Here is a 13,951-nt window from a genome sequence, read left to right as displayed (position 1 = left end):
GTAGGCCTCCTTGCTCGCACACACTTTTTCAGTTCTGCCCACACATTTTCTATAGGATTGAGGTCAGGGCTTTGTGTTGGCCACTCCAATACCTTGACTTTGTTGTCCTTAAGCCATTTTGCCACAACTTTGGAAGTATGCTTGGGGTCATTGTCCATTTGGAAGACCCATTTGCAACCATGCTTTAACTTCCTGACTGATGTCTTGAGATGTTGCTTCAATATATCCACATCATTTTCTTCCACAAAATAGAAGGCATCATGAGGAAGTGCACCAGTTCCTCCTGCAGCAAAGCACCCCCACAACATGATGATGCCAACCCCCATGCTTCTCGGTTGGGATGGTGTTCTTCAGCTTGCAAGCCTCCCCCTTTTTCCTCTAAACATAACGATGGTCATTATGGCCAAACGGTTCTATTTTAAGTTTCATCGGACCAGAGGACATTTCCCCAAAAAGTACTATCTTTGTCCCCATGTGCAGTTGCAAACCGTAGTCTGGCTTTTTAATGGTGGTTTTGGAGCAGTGGTTTCTACCTTGCTGAGCAGCCTTTAAGGTTATGTCGATATAGGACTCGTTTTACTGTGGCTATAGATACTTCTGTACCGGTTTCCTCCAGCATCTTCACATGGTCCTTTGCTGTTGTTCGGATTGATTTGCACTTTTCGCACCAAAGTACGTTCATCTCAAGGAGACTGAACGTGTCTCCTTCCGGAGTGGTATGACAGCTGCGTGGTCCCATGGTGTTTATACTTATGTACTATTCTTTGTACAGATGAACGTGGTACCTTCAGGCATTTGGAAATTACTCCAAAGGATGAACCAGACTTGTGGAGGTCTACAATTTTTGTTTCTGAGGTCTTGGCTGATTTCTTTAGATTTTCCCATGATGTCAAGCAAAGAGGCAATGAGTTTGAAGGTAGGCCTTGAAATACATCTACAGGTACACCTCCAATTCACTCAAATGAGGTCAATTAGCCTATCAGAAGCTTCAAAGCCATGACATAGTTTTCTGGAATTTTCCAAACTGTTTAAAGACACAATCAACTTGGTGTATGTAATTTCTGACCCACTGGAATTGTGATATACTGAATAAGTGAAATAATCTGTAAACAATTGTTGGAAAAATTACTTGTGTCATGCACAAAGTAGATGTCCTAACCGATTTGCCAAAACTATAGTTTGTTAACAAGAAATGTGTGGAGTGGTTGAAAAACTAGTTTTAATGACTCCAACCTAAGTGTATGTAAACTTCCGACTTCAACTGTCGTTTCTAACTGAAATAAGGCTGTTAACCCCTGTTTTTCCTTGTTTTGGATATGCATAATTTTTTTCATAATTCCATATTTTCATTTTTTATTTCTGTTTTGTACAATAAATACTTTTGAGATCTTTTTGAGAGATGATTAAAAATAAATTTGTCTGAAACTAAGGATGCATTTACACAGGCAGCCCAATACTGATATTTTTTATCTGTAAAAATGGATGATGTGATTAGTCAAAAGACCAATTAGTGGGAAAAAAGATCCGAATTGGGCTGCCTGTGTAAACGCATAAATGGTCTCTGAAGATGTATCCAGAGATTCAGTTTCATGCGATATGAATTTAATTTAATGATTGTACTTGGGGAAACTACTGAATCTAATGTTTTGCCATTTACCCAAACATCAGAAACTACAATGACACAGTTCAACAATAAACAGTCTACCATCTAATACAGGAGGACAATTCACTCTCCACCAGTCATTGAATACCTGCGTGTCACACTTCCACCGAAGAGAACACCAGCTTTCCAGTGCTGAACTGTTGATAGATCTTAAACTTGGCTATATTTTAAATGTATATTAGATTGCCCCACAGGACAAGGGTGCACCGTTTTTTCCCAGCCCAGCACTAATGGTTAGTGAGTTGAGCTATTAGTGGCCCCAGGTGGATTCTAGGGTAAATTTAAGGTTAATTGACTGGTCAGGAGCACCTGGTGTCCTTAAGGTTATAAATCAGTGTTCAGGAGATGTGGCGGCAGCAGGGGGAAAAAAGGCACACTGATGAAACCATGGCACCAAGAAGGATAAGGAAAGTCAGCAATCAGTCAGATGGGCAAATTAGCAAGGAGATGCGCCAAAAGCAAGGGGTGCTTTTTATTCAACAGTTTGAGAAAGAAGGTACTAATTTCATAGTAGGCCCATCCCTACCGTCCGTTTTCCTCAAATTAACTGAATTCACTATGTTGCCCCTTTACAGCACAGGACCGTATAAATGAGATGGAGGCTAAATTGGAGCAGACTCTTGCAACAGTCGATCGGGTTTTTAAAGTGGAATTGATGAAAATGCCACCTGCGCTTCAAAAAACAGTGATAATAGATTTAATTAATGGTGTGATTTTTCCAATTGTATTTTAAATATTTATTGGAATGAATGCATGCATGCGTGGTGACTATATTTCAGTTGTTTCCCCCCGTCCTTTCCTAGCGGATGACATTTCTGCAGGTGAAGTCACCATCGCCATAAAGGTAGGACTAAACATGGCTTATCAGACCGGCTGTAAATGGGTTAATGCTGCGTCCTTGTGGTGTACTGTGGAAATGTGAGCAGCTAACTTTTTAAATTTGATTTCCAGACCGAATCACCCGAGATTCACCAGCCTCTCACTAGGAAGCTTAGTAAAGGTAATGGTCTATTTCCTCTAGTTAAAAAGAATATGAACTTGTCGTTAATTATACATTTTTCTTATTTCTGTAGTGAAAGTGAGTGAAGGTGCATCGGCTCATAAAAGGAAGGCTACAACAGAACCATCAAAGGTAGCTAGCAATTCAAAGGGCTTTATTTGCATGGGAAACATGTTTTACATTTCCAAAGCACGAAATGGATAAACAATTAAAGATGCAGTAAACATTACTCAAGTTTCAAAGGAATACATTTCAAATGTCATATGGCTATGTAGTGTTATAATGATGTGCAAATAAAGTACAAAAAAGATAATAAGCATGGGTTGTATTTACAATGCTGTGTTCACTGGTTGACCTTTTCTTGTGGCAACCGGTCACACATCTTGCTGCTGTGATGGCACACTGGTATTTCACCCAATGGCTATGGGAGTTTCAGAACTTGATTGGTTTGAGTTGAGGGACTGTGTAATGAGGGAAATGTCTCTATGGTCATATATTTGGTAGGAGGTTAGGAGGTGCAGCTCAGTTTCCACCTCGTGTTGTGGGCAGTGTGCACGTAAGCAAACCTGGCTCTCGAGAAGACCGGCTATGGCGGCCTCTCAATAGCACGAGATCTCACTGAGTCGATACATGGTCAAAAGCTTTCCTTAAGTTTGGGTCAGTCACAGTGGCCTGGTATTCTACCACTGTGTAGTTTTAGGTCCAACTAGCATTCTAGTTTGTGCTAGAATTCTAGTTAGTATTTCCAATGTTAAGTAATTTTATTTTCTCATGATTTCTGTGGCTGAAGCGGTCTTGGGGCTCTGTGGGGTTTGTTTTGTGAACAGAGCCCCTGGACCAGCATGCTTAGGGGACTCTTCAGGTCAATCACTGTCGGTGATGGCTTTATGGACGGTTTGTTACTTCCTTTAAGGAAGTTGTAGAATTTAACGGCGCTTTTCTGTATTTTGATAATTAGCGACCTAATTCGGCATGAGTTATTTGGTGTCTTACGTTTGTACACGTCTTTTTTTTTTGCAGAATTCTGCATGCGGACTCAATTTGGTGTGCCGCATTTAGTGAATTCTTTGTTGGTGAGCGGATCCCAGACCTCACAGCTATGACGGGCAATTGGTTCTAACTGATTCTAATTGGGATGGTAATTTTATGTTCAGTTTGATGGTGTAGAAAGCCCTTCCTGCCTTGTCTTGGATCGTTCACGGCGTTAGGCAGAGCTAGGTATAGTTTAGCTCGACTTTATTTGCGTGTCATTAGGCTGTGTGAAAAGGTAACTGGGCATTTCCACTTAGAAAATGGACTAAATTGTGTATTTTTGTTCTACAGGGTTCCAAGAAAGCCAGGTCACTTGCCAATAGCTCCAGCACTGGAAGCCTACGGTAACTCCCTATATATTAATCATTCCTGGCGAGCAACTGGTGGTTGCTAGTTGTTCCAGTCCACCACTCAAACACCCGATTTGAACTCATTCAGTCGTGTTCGCTGAAACAGTCTTCTGGTTGATTCTGCTCATTTGTTCTTGCAGGTGTGCCACACCCACAAACACCAAAAGAACCAAAACTCGTCTTGCCAAAATCAGTGATCAGTCTCCACTGACTGGAACAAAACCCAGGTTTGTCTTCACTTATCAAAATCCCCTATGGAAAAAAATATTGCAGTCAGTGTAGTATAACTGCAGTCTTTCTGCAATTACTGGGTCCAAAATACCAGTTGTCGACTGCAGTTTACAAACGAATCTTTTTAAGGGATGCTTGAGTTAATCAAACTATGTCCTAAATTCTCCATGTTTCTAGATCTGTTTTGCGCTCAGCCAGTGACGACTACCTGTATTGCTCCCTGCCTGGATTGTCTCCACATGTAATGATCTCTACATCCCATGGAGAGGTAACGTTTCATATTGAGGTTGTTGGGCTCTAAGTTAGGTCGAGCAGTCTAAACCAGTCACTCATTTTCTCCCAAGACATTGTGCCTCTCGGATGATACTGTTGAAGATGTCGACATCGGGTTACTGGATGACATGGCTGTCCTCCAGATGCAGAAGTTGATGGTAAAATGTATTCTGTTTATTTAATCTCGAAATTAATCATTTATCACCTGCAATTTAATTCTCACTGATCTTTCTCAATTAGAAACTGATGGACTACCTTTTCAACAAAGTCAAAGCGAATCAGCCGCTGAGTGTGCAATGATACCAACACAGCTAATATTGATCCACTAATGCCACCTGTGCATGTTTTACTTACTATAAATAAAGATTTGTATATTTGTCTTTACTGGCTGGTGAGCAATATTTAGCCCCACGAAGTTGGTTGTGAGCATCCTATTGAATCTTTTGTATTGATAATGGCCAAACTGAATGATCTTCCAAGCAGTGCTCGACTTGGGCAAGAGGTCACCTAAAATGTTCTGCTTGAGCTCCTATTCCTCTCAGGTAATTTCTATAAGGTATTGTGGCACTCAGTCATGCACTACTTACAAATACATACAGCCCAACTTGTTGTGCCGGAATTTCACTTTATGGTAACATCGATTAACTGACCACTTTTTTCTGACCCTAACAGGACAAATGCTAATACAATTTATGACTGGCTAATCATACGCTGAAGCAGTCCCACTATGACACTGAATTAGATTTTGTGTACGCAGGGAAGAAATCTAATAGAACCGGACAGTTTTGGGTTACTAGAGAAACTGATCTGATGTTGCAAGCTATATATATGCTCGGGGCCTTAGGGGGGCATACAGTAGGCATCCATGCACAGGGGATGTTTGGGGCCTTAGACCGGCCTAACGTTGTCACCGCGGAGGCCTCACGACCATGCCCATCAGTGGCCGGAACGTTTGTTCAATGCATTCAACTGAAATTGTTACAGAAAAATGCTGTGCATGCACTATTATACATGCCATTAGAAAGTGACCATGGCTGTGCTGTGCATTCATAAGGTAAGGAAGGCTCTAAATGTTGTAGGCTCAGGGCTGCGGTCACGCATCTTGTGAGGATCCAGGGAGAGACAGAAGGGTAATATCACACTTATGCCTGGCCCTGGAAGGCGAACTGCAGAAAACGCCTGTTCCGGTAACACAGGGATGGGAACCATCCCTTGCGGCTAGTGTCTAGAGAACGTTGACATGTGAAAGGGGAGAATATAAAATCCAGAACTGGACATAGGTTGAGTAAAAGCCATCTAACTCTTCTGATCGTGCCCTTCCCCAGGAGAGATGTCCAGTAGGTCAGGTGCTGCTGGGTAAATCGTCCGACAGCATCGCTGTCTTGTACTGGGCCGAGTGAGTGTGGCAAGGTTCACACGTCATGCCTGGGATTTGGGTTCCAGTGAGTAGCCTAACTACGTTCGATGGCCCACTCAGTGGGGCTGAAGAGCAGTCCGGGGACCACTGGGAGCTTTCTCAGCGTCCGTCTAGTTATTGGGCTTGGGTGAGCCACAACAGGGATGACAGTAGTCTAGCTCTCTGGTCATGAAAGCGAGCACTGAAGAGTTCCCGGTGCGGGATGCTGTGTCGTAGGCCTGTGTCAGCGGGCCATGTTTTACGTTGCTCATGGCAGTGTCCTTGCCACAGGTCAGCCCAGCATCTCTGAAACTAAGAAAAGCCGAAGGTGGCACAACTGTAGCTGCCGGGGCCTTACTAAAGAATGGGTTAGCTGCAGGGTCATCAAGCTAAGGCCACACACAGGATCGTGTGTATTGAGGCAGAGCTTCCTTCGGACTCCGTGTGATCAGAGCCTCGGAATGACTCCTGACCCTTTAGTTTTGACTGAATGTGTCCACAACACTGGTTAGCACCTTCACCATGTTGGGCGTGTCATCCTCCTTATCCCTAGCGTGCTTGATTGGATAAGAGTGGACAGGTCATCATCCCAGCTGAGTCCTCTGTTGCATCCCCCATGCTGGAGGGTGTGCTAGATAGAGGGCCCTGAATTAGGGGGCTGGAAGGAATGCAAATGAGTTCTTTAGCTGCTATAAGGAATCGACCTTCCAAGTGAGGCTCTTTGACTTTATACTGGGGGGTGGTGCAATCGATTGAGGGCTTAACGCCAGACACTGGTAAATTGTGAAACTAGGCCCAGTGTTCTCTCAGCTCAGATTTAAGATAAATTCTAAGATATTTATGCAATACAGACTCAAATTAACAAATAGTGACCTAAGACTAAACCGCTACAATAACCTGGCAGGAGCTGAACAGCACCTGCATAATGTATTTTGCATGAGCCTAGCTATGACCAGAGCTGGAGCATGTTTAGACTTATTTATGCAAAACATGCACAAATGGCTGTCTGGTAAGCAACGCTAACAGTGGCAGCTATGTGTGTGTGGGGGGCTAGAACATACCATAGATGACTCGTCTATCTTTGACAGCATGGGCAATGCCAATGCTATTGAGGGTACAACTCAGGAAGCATGGTGGAAACCCTCAATGGTGCTGCCCATGCTAAAACATCATTTTGGCCACTAGTGGCCTCTCATTCTCTATGATACCCATCAACATTAATGACAAAGGACTGAGACGGTAACTGAAATATAATTTTCCTGACTGATGACATTTCCCAGACAAGGACAAGACAGAATCACAGACATCCAGTATTGCTGTTTGAGATTTGAAGAACGTTTATTTAACAACTTAATAAACCTTGTTTCACAGAAGTTATGCTGCTTTTAAATAGTATTTTTTCCCAGCTTCGCTCAATAGGTTGGATGTTTAATCAGTGCAGGAACCAATGCGGTCTTAACATGCACCAGGGTTGAGGACAGAAATAGGTGTTTTCCATTTGTATCACCACTGTATAAGCGCAGCTGATATAAAGCTCACCGACAATCACTTTCATATTATACACAATGTTGTCTTATGTTTGAATTTAATATATAGAAAGGAAAACAAAAGTAAAAACCTACAAAAAGAAATCAAGTGGTAAAAATCAAGCACAGATACATACAAACCTAAAAATGCGATGTTTGTGTCCTGTGTCCTTTCAGGATCTTCCTCCCTTAACTCACACCTCACAGTCCAGAGGCTGAGGCCAAAACGGCATTTTATGGTTAGTTTAAATTAAATTATTGTAAATACTATGAAAAAATGCAAGTTACACACCAATCAAAGGAGAAATGACCTTTTCCCATCTTATCTGGTGTTGCCACAAGGAGAGTGAGGGCTGCGTGATCGGGATGGAAGATTGGGCGGGTGCAACACATACATTCTCCCCTACGCCAGATGCTACTGGTGGGCACACTGCACTCCAGGGCCGTGGTGGCCTCCCTCGTCATCTGAGCTGTCGTTGTAGGCCTCACGTCGTCCTCCAGACGAGCCCTGGCTGACGTCGTAGTCCTGCAGGTCCACCTCCTCCGCGTCCCCAGACACGATGGGAGCCTCGGCACGTGTTGGCAGCAAATCCTCCAGCTCCTAGGGGTTGACAGAGGGTCACAGAAAATTAGAAAAACTATGCCTAGTTAGCAAAGCCCCCTATTCAGCATGCAGCTATCGTTACAAAACCCTTAAAAATACACACTTGTGGGGTACCTTAGCTCTTAAATACCAATATCATTAGTAAATGGTGTTTAAAAGCTGAAGTAGCAGATTCACATAAGGGGTTTAAAAAAAATTATATATAAACAAAGTGCCGCTAAACATAACTAGTATGGTCTGGGTCAAAATCCTAATCTGTTAGGAATGATCAAATTGTGTCATTCAATCCCATAATAGAACAAACAGTACCATAATATTCAAGCTTGTGACAGAAATGGACACGTCTTTTCATAGTCCATGACTTACATTGAGTTTATCGGGGCTGATCCAGTTGTTTTCTGGAAACTGCACATCAAATTTAATATATAGGTCCCCTTTTTCAAATGGATTACGGTACTGTGGCATCCCTTCCCCTCGAACAACTCGGACAGAGCCTGTAAAATAAACATTGTATTAAAAGAAACATTGCTTTCATATACTGCACAGATTAATATTCACATACTGTTGTATCATCTTCCACATGTAAAACTAGTAAAAAGATCAATTCTTACCTGGCTCAATGACTTTGCCAGCAGCATACTTGACTACAATCTGTCTGCCGTCTAAGTGTTTCAACGTAAACTGGAATCCACAAAGTGCTTCGACAAGGCCAATCTTATGGGTCATGTGCAGGTCATGGGCCGCTCTTTTGTATGTCTGTTGACATGAGAAAACAGGCAGAGTGTCAATATAGTAAGAGACATGGTTATAGGCCAATTTAAAATAACACTTGATAGAAATGCAACTAACTGATACTGCTGGCACATAAATAATGAACATAAGATAGCAGCAGCCCCCCCCCCCCAGGTAGCGGTGCATATACATCCTGTCAGGGTACTGTACTGGTCTGTTTTCCACATGACAGGCTGGTGCCATTAACATGTGTCTGTTCTCCCATCTTCAGAGGAGTGAGTCTGGAGGTGACAATGGAGTGGAAATTCTAGGACTACAAGATTAGGAACTACGTGCCACTCATGACTATAATTAATACCAAGTTATGCCAGACATGCAGGGGGCTCAGAGGGTGGGGGGACAGTACTGGAAACTGGATTACAATGTGTTCTCATTGGCCTAGCAGCATCGTGCTGTCACTACAATCTGCTCCCAAAGGATCCCAGTCAAGAGTGCTGGAGGACCCAACTCAGCCAGCTGGACGCTTTTGTTCAACATTCGCCACCTATACTATACTCCTCATAGACATGCGAGACATAATAGCTGAGTAATAACAAGTTTACACATCAATGTTGCAGCTTCACTAATATGTTTCCACATTGTAATATTGCCCTTAGTTAACAAGAGCCAGTCTTAAGGTGTGGGGATCATGGTGTCCAGAGCACAGCAGTTAATCTCTACCTCGTGCTCTTTCTCTTGCAGGACGAGGACAATGTCTCCTGGCTCTACCCCAGGCGCCTGGTCGGCTTCCCCTCCGAAGGTGATCTTCTGCCCATGCTTCATGCCTTTGTCGACATGGACCTCCAGGATTTTCACCTCCTTGCTAACCTTCTTGCCCTCGCACTTTTTACAGCGGTCTTTCTCGTTGATGACCTCACCTGTGGGTATAACAATAGAAGTTTAGGAGTCAAAGCCTTTTTGCTAACCACCTAGGCTACCTTGGGCGGCAGGTTGCTGGATCAAATCCCCGAGCTGACAAGAGGGGGAAAAAATTTGTCATTCTGCCCCTGAACAAGGCGGTTAACCCACTGTTCTCCAGTAAGCTGTCATTGTAAATAACTGTCCTTAACCGAATTGCCCAGTTGAAAGTTTTTGAAATATATAATTAAAATCATGCGTATCTGGGTACTACAAGTATAGGGTTTCTAAACTACTGTTACTTACCTTCCCCATTACAATCAGTACAAACAGACTGCATCTGTTGGACCATCCCAGGAGCCAACTGTCTGATCATGATGCGCATACCACGCCCCCTGCAGGCCACACACTTCTGAACTGCGCCAGTCTTTCCACCCTGGCTGTTGAGAAGTTAACCTTTAGTCTAACACACCAACATGATCAACACGTATGATGCAATAATTGACAAGCAAAAACAGCAAGATCTCAACACTGCTTCATGTGGGCTAGAGAAGTAATTGAGGGAAAATTGTTGCAGATACAAAAGGATGAAAGTGGAAACACTTACCCATTACAAGTGCCACAAAGAACATTCTTGCTCAGCTGCAGTTTAGTTGTTTTTCCATTGTACAAGTCTTCCAGTGAAACTCTAAAAAAACAATGCGCATAATTGGAGAGCGTAGCAAGGTCATAGAAACCACAGGTCACTTAAACAGTCAGACAATGAATCATAATATAAAAAATATTTAATTATCACTGAAGAGATCTGTGACACCACCAATAAATAGACTAAGCTTACTTGAGTGGGTGAACCATGTCCTCTCCTCTTCGTCTACCACCATTTCGGCTGCGCCCCTGTCCGCCCATGAAGCCAAAGAGTCCACCTCCGAAGATGTGTGAAAATATGTCATCCATTCCCCCACCACCACCACCTCCTTCTCGCAGTCCCTGCTCCCCATAGCGATCATAAAGCTCCTTCTTCTCTGGATTAGTCAACACTTCATATGCAAAGCTGATCTCCTTGAACTGTTTTTGAAGGAGACCGGTGTACAGTAAGTGTTATGACATTTACAGATATTTATTAACATTCGTTTTGCATCTACTCATTAGTTTAAGGAACGATTGAACCCTTTCCTCACATTAGACCACATCGTATCCCTTCCCCCAAAAATGTACTTCAAGCCATTTCAATACCTTGTCGCCAGCATTTGGGTTTTTATCGGGGTGATATTCCTTTGCTAGCTTCCGGTATGACTGAAAGAAAAGGCAAGCACATGAATACAACAAGGCACTGGTTTCGATTATTTATGCTAGCTAACGTTAGTCAATGAGTTGTATAACCATTTCCACTTTTTACGTAATCCCCGTAGTGGCCATCAATTAAATATTGACAGGAATCTGACGTTGCTTTTTACGGTAAAGTTAGTTAGCTGGCCTAAATTAGCTAGCTAGTAAATTGAGCTTAAAATAACTGCGGAAGATAGCTAACTACTATATGCACGTTGACGGACTAGCTAGCCACCTTCTCACAATGACTAAAGTAAACTACTGGCTAAACAGTTCAAATGTTTTTCACAACTATTAACCAGCTATGAATCAAATTTTCCCACAACAAAATCAACCCAAAATGTCCGACCTTGGAGATTTGGCCCCAAAATGCCATTACTGTGAATGAATCTGTAAACACGTGAGTTAACGTCGTAGGTTAGCCGGCTAAATAACGCAACTAGCCAGCTAACTCGTTTGGTGGCACACACTACGTTAGCGAAGAGTTAGTTAAACGTTACAAGATCAAACTGGGGTAACCTTGATATAGTAACTTATCTATAGCAACCTGGTATGAGGCGACTCGGTTGCGTCTTTTATCTGTTATAAGCAGACAGACGCACGAGAGTTAGCTAGCTACTAGCTAGTCATTGTCTTAGTTAGCAACCACCAGTCTGGAAAAACGTAAACAAAACTGCTAATCCAGTGCTATCAAACGAGTTGATACAGTAAAATGTTTAATATTTAACAATACAGTGCGTATTATGCGGACTCTAAACTAAAAGACAGGTGATAGAGCTACCAACCGCATGCTAACTTTATCAAAAAATATATACCCGAAGCCGGCGTTCGTTTTACGAGATGCCATCATTGTTGAAACTGAAAGCTAACGTAAGCGCAAAGTACAAACATCGAAAAGACTTTGCGCCAAAGACAGAGGTAGTTAGCTAAAACATTAAGGCAGATAAATTGTAGTACAGGACACACAGTTAACAAGTATTTGCTGATTGACGCTAACGTTTGTTAGCAAGAAACAGAGCTAGTCAAACTAGCTAACGTTACCAGACTAGCTAACGCTAGGCCAGACTAGCTTTTAGCCAGAATAACCCATTTCCTGTTTCTACGAACAATTCAAACTCCACAGCACCTAGATTAAATTTAACTCGATAAATCGGGAGCTACAGTCAACGTTACCTTTTTCAACTCATTTTCAGTGGCAGTGGGGGACACCCCTAGTATGTCATACAATTTAGTATCGACAACGTTCGCCATGATGAAGCTGGAGATCGGACCTTCTGCACGGGAAGCGAGAAGAGAAAGAAGAAGAGCCGGTCGAAAACGTCACACGTTGCGTCAACTTTAACCTTTCTCCTGGCGTTAGAAAAAAAGATGTGCATCTCAATTATAGGGTGACTTCCTTCTTTTCACCTCATATATTTTCTCCTCTCTATTATACATGAGCAATTGATTCAGGTATTTTACAGGGCAGCAGCACTCTTCCTGGGATCCAGGAACATTAAGGCAGTTTATACCATTTTAAAAACATTACAATACATTCACAGACTGTGTGCCCTCAGGCCCCTACTCCATCACAACCACATAGATACAGTACAAAATCCATGTGTACGTGTGTATATGCATGCCACAGGTCTGTTTTTTTAAAATCAAATTTTACTGTTTGCATGAGTTACTTGATGTTGAATAGAGTTCCATGTAGTCATGGCTCTATTTAGTACTGTACGTCTTCTGGACTTGAGGACTGTGAAGAGACCTCTTGTGGCATGTCTCTAAGATGAAACTTTGACAAAATCACAACCACACACATACAAGCTCGCACATGCACTTATAGACACACAGTATTTGCTCAGTCTGTATATTTTTGTATGTACTTCAGGAGTCGTTTGTCCTCTCTTGGTTGACACCGTCCACCATATCTTTACATCAAGGCCTACAGAATCATATCATTGGGTCTATGTTGGTAGGAATATGAACTGTGTATCGTATCCATGAGGTGTTGTAATGACTGGAACCTGGAACAAAAGGACACTTGAGTTCACATAACTTTGTGACTGATCATTTGAGTATTAGATCACTATGGGTCTATTTCAATTTAGGCAGATTGAGAATTACAAGCACCACAACACCCTCTGTTGACCTCTGTGACTATGTTCATAGATAATTTTTTGTGGATTTTTGAGGGCTCCGTTGTAGCTTCAGACCCCATTGGTACTTGTGGCACTCTGTGTCTGTCCTCTGCCTTTTTAAGACAGATGAAGCCCTGAGCGCATATCGTATTGTCTAATGCAACATGACAGCAGAGAGAGAGAGGTTGGGATGTTGGATGGTGGAGAGAGAGATTCGGCTTCTATGACTGATGTCTGTCTCCGTGTTTTGTGTGTCTCATCTAACAATGGTGTTGCAGTAAATTAAGTGAAATAAAATGTAATTGACATTGATTGCTACAGACACTAATGGACATAAGATCCTATACACTGCATGCTACAGAGTGAATTTTGATTGAAGAGGAATTTTAAAAGGCCCGGTTGCACAAAACTCAGTCAAAAAATGTTTTATTCCATCGGTTCTATGTATAATATAATCATATAAATACATTTTTATAGGACTGAGCAGAGTCAATTATGGTAATTAATTACAATATACATGATATGAATTGGAGACTAATTTTAAATTCTTCTGAAATGGCTAAGAATACTATGTATTTGTACACATCAACTAAACAAAAACATAACTTCAGGCTATTTTCAGTAGTTTCAATTCCCATGCTGTTTCATTAAGTTGTGGGGTTTTGGTATTTTTTTTAATGCAGAGCAACTGTTAGTGTTTTCTTATAAAATGAAAGGCAGACACAGGTAAGTGAGTAGGGTCTCTTTTAATGAAACAATGAAATCCTACAACCAGTGATTGAAATAATAAATGGTGGC

The 13,951-nt window shown here is 42.1% G+C and overlaps 2 protein-coding genes across 2 annotated transcripts; one reads left to right on the top strand and one right to left on the bottom strand.

Annotated features, from left to right (window-relative positions):
• The first annotated feature begins 1,854 nt into the window (after positions 1 to 1,854).
• Positions 1,855 to 4,929, top strand: cdca9 (cell division cycle associated 9). Its single transcript, XM_024399028.2, has 10 exons — positions 1,855 to 2,159; positions 2,239 to 2,370; positions 2,467 to 2,507; positions 2,615 to 2,663; positions 2,737 to 2,795; positions 3,987 to 4,039; positions 4,186 to 4,272; positions 4,454 to 4,544; positions 4,621 to 4,707; positions 4,790 to 4,929. Exons 1-10 carry the CDS (start codon positions 2,009 to 2,011, stop codon positions 4,847 to 4,849), a joined length of 810 nt encoding a protein of 269 aa, XP_024254796.1. The 5' UTR covers positions 1,855 to 2,008; the 3' UTR covers positions 4,850 to 4,929.
• A 2,329-nt stretch (positions 4,930 to 7,258) lies between these two features.
• On the bottom strand, positions 7,259 to 12,357 carry LOC112232218 (dnaJ homolog subfamily A member 2). The gene is made up of 9 exons (XM_024399029.2): positions 12,204 to 12,357; positions 10,938 to 10,997; positions 10,543 to 10,769; positions 10,312 to 10,392; positions 10,011 to 10,144; positions 9,528 to 9,724; positions 8,687 to 8,831; positions 8,442 to 8,569; positions 7,259 to 8,072 (listed from the first exon to the last, which is right to left on the bottom strand). Exons 1-9 carry the CDS (start codon positions 12,279 to 12,281, stop codon positions 7,887 to 7,889), a joined length of 1,236 nt encoding a protein of 411 aa, XP_024254797.1. The 5' UTR covers positions 12,282 to 12,357; the 3' UTR covers positions 7,259 to 7,886.
• Positions 12,358 to 13,951: the final 1,594 nt, after the last annotated feature.

The sequence above is a fragment of the Oncorhynchus tshawytscha genome, linkage group LG12 (genome assembly GCF_018296145.1).
Source record: "Oncorhynchus tshawytscha isolate Ot180627B linkage group LG12, Otsh_v2.0, whole genome shotgun sequence".
Taxonomy (NCBI): domain Eukaryota; kingdom Metazoa; phylum Chordata; class Actinopteri; order Salmoniformes; family Salmonidae; genus Oncorhynchus; species Oncorhynchus tshawytscha.
The sequence above is the reverse complement of the archived record's forward strand: the minus strand, read 5'-3'. Positions and strand labels throughout refer to the sequence as shown.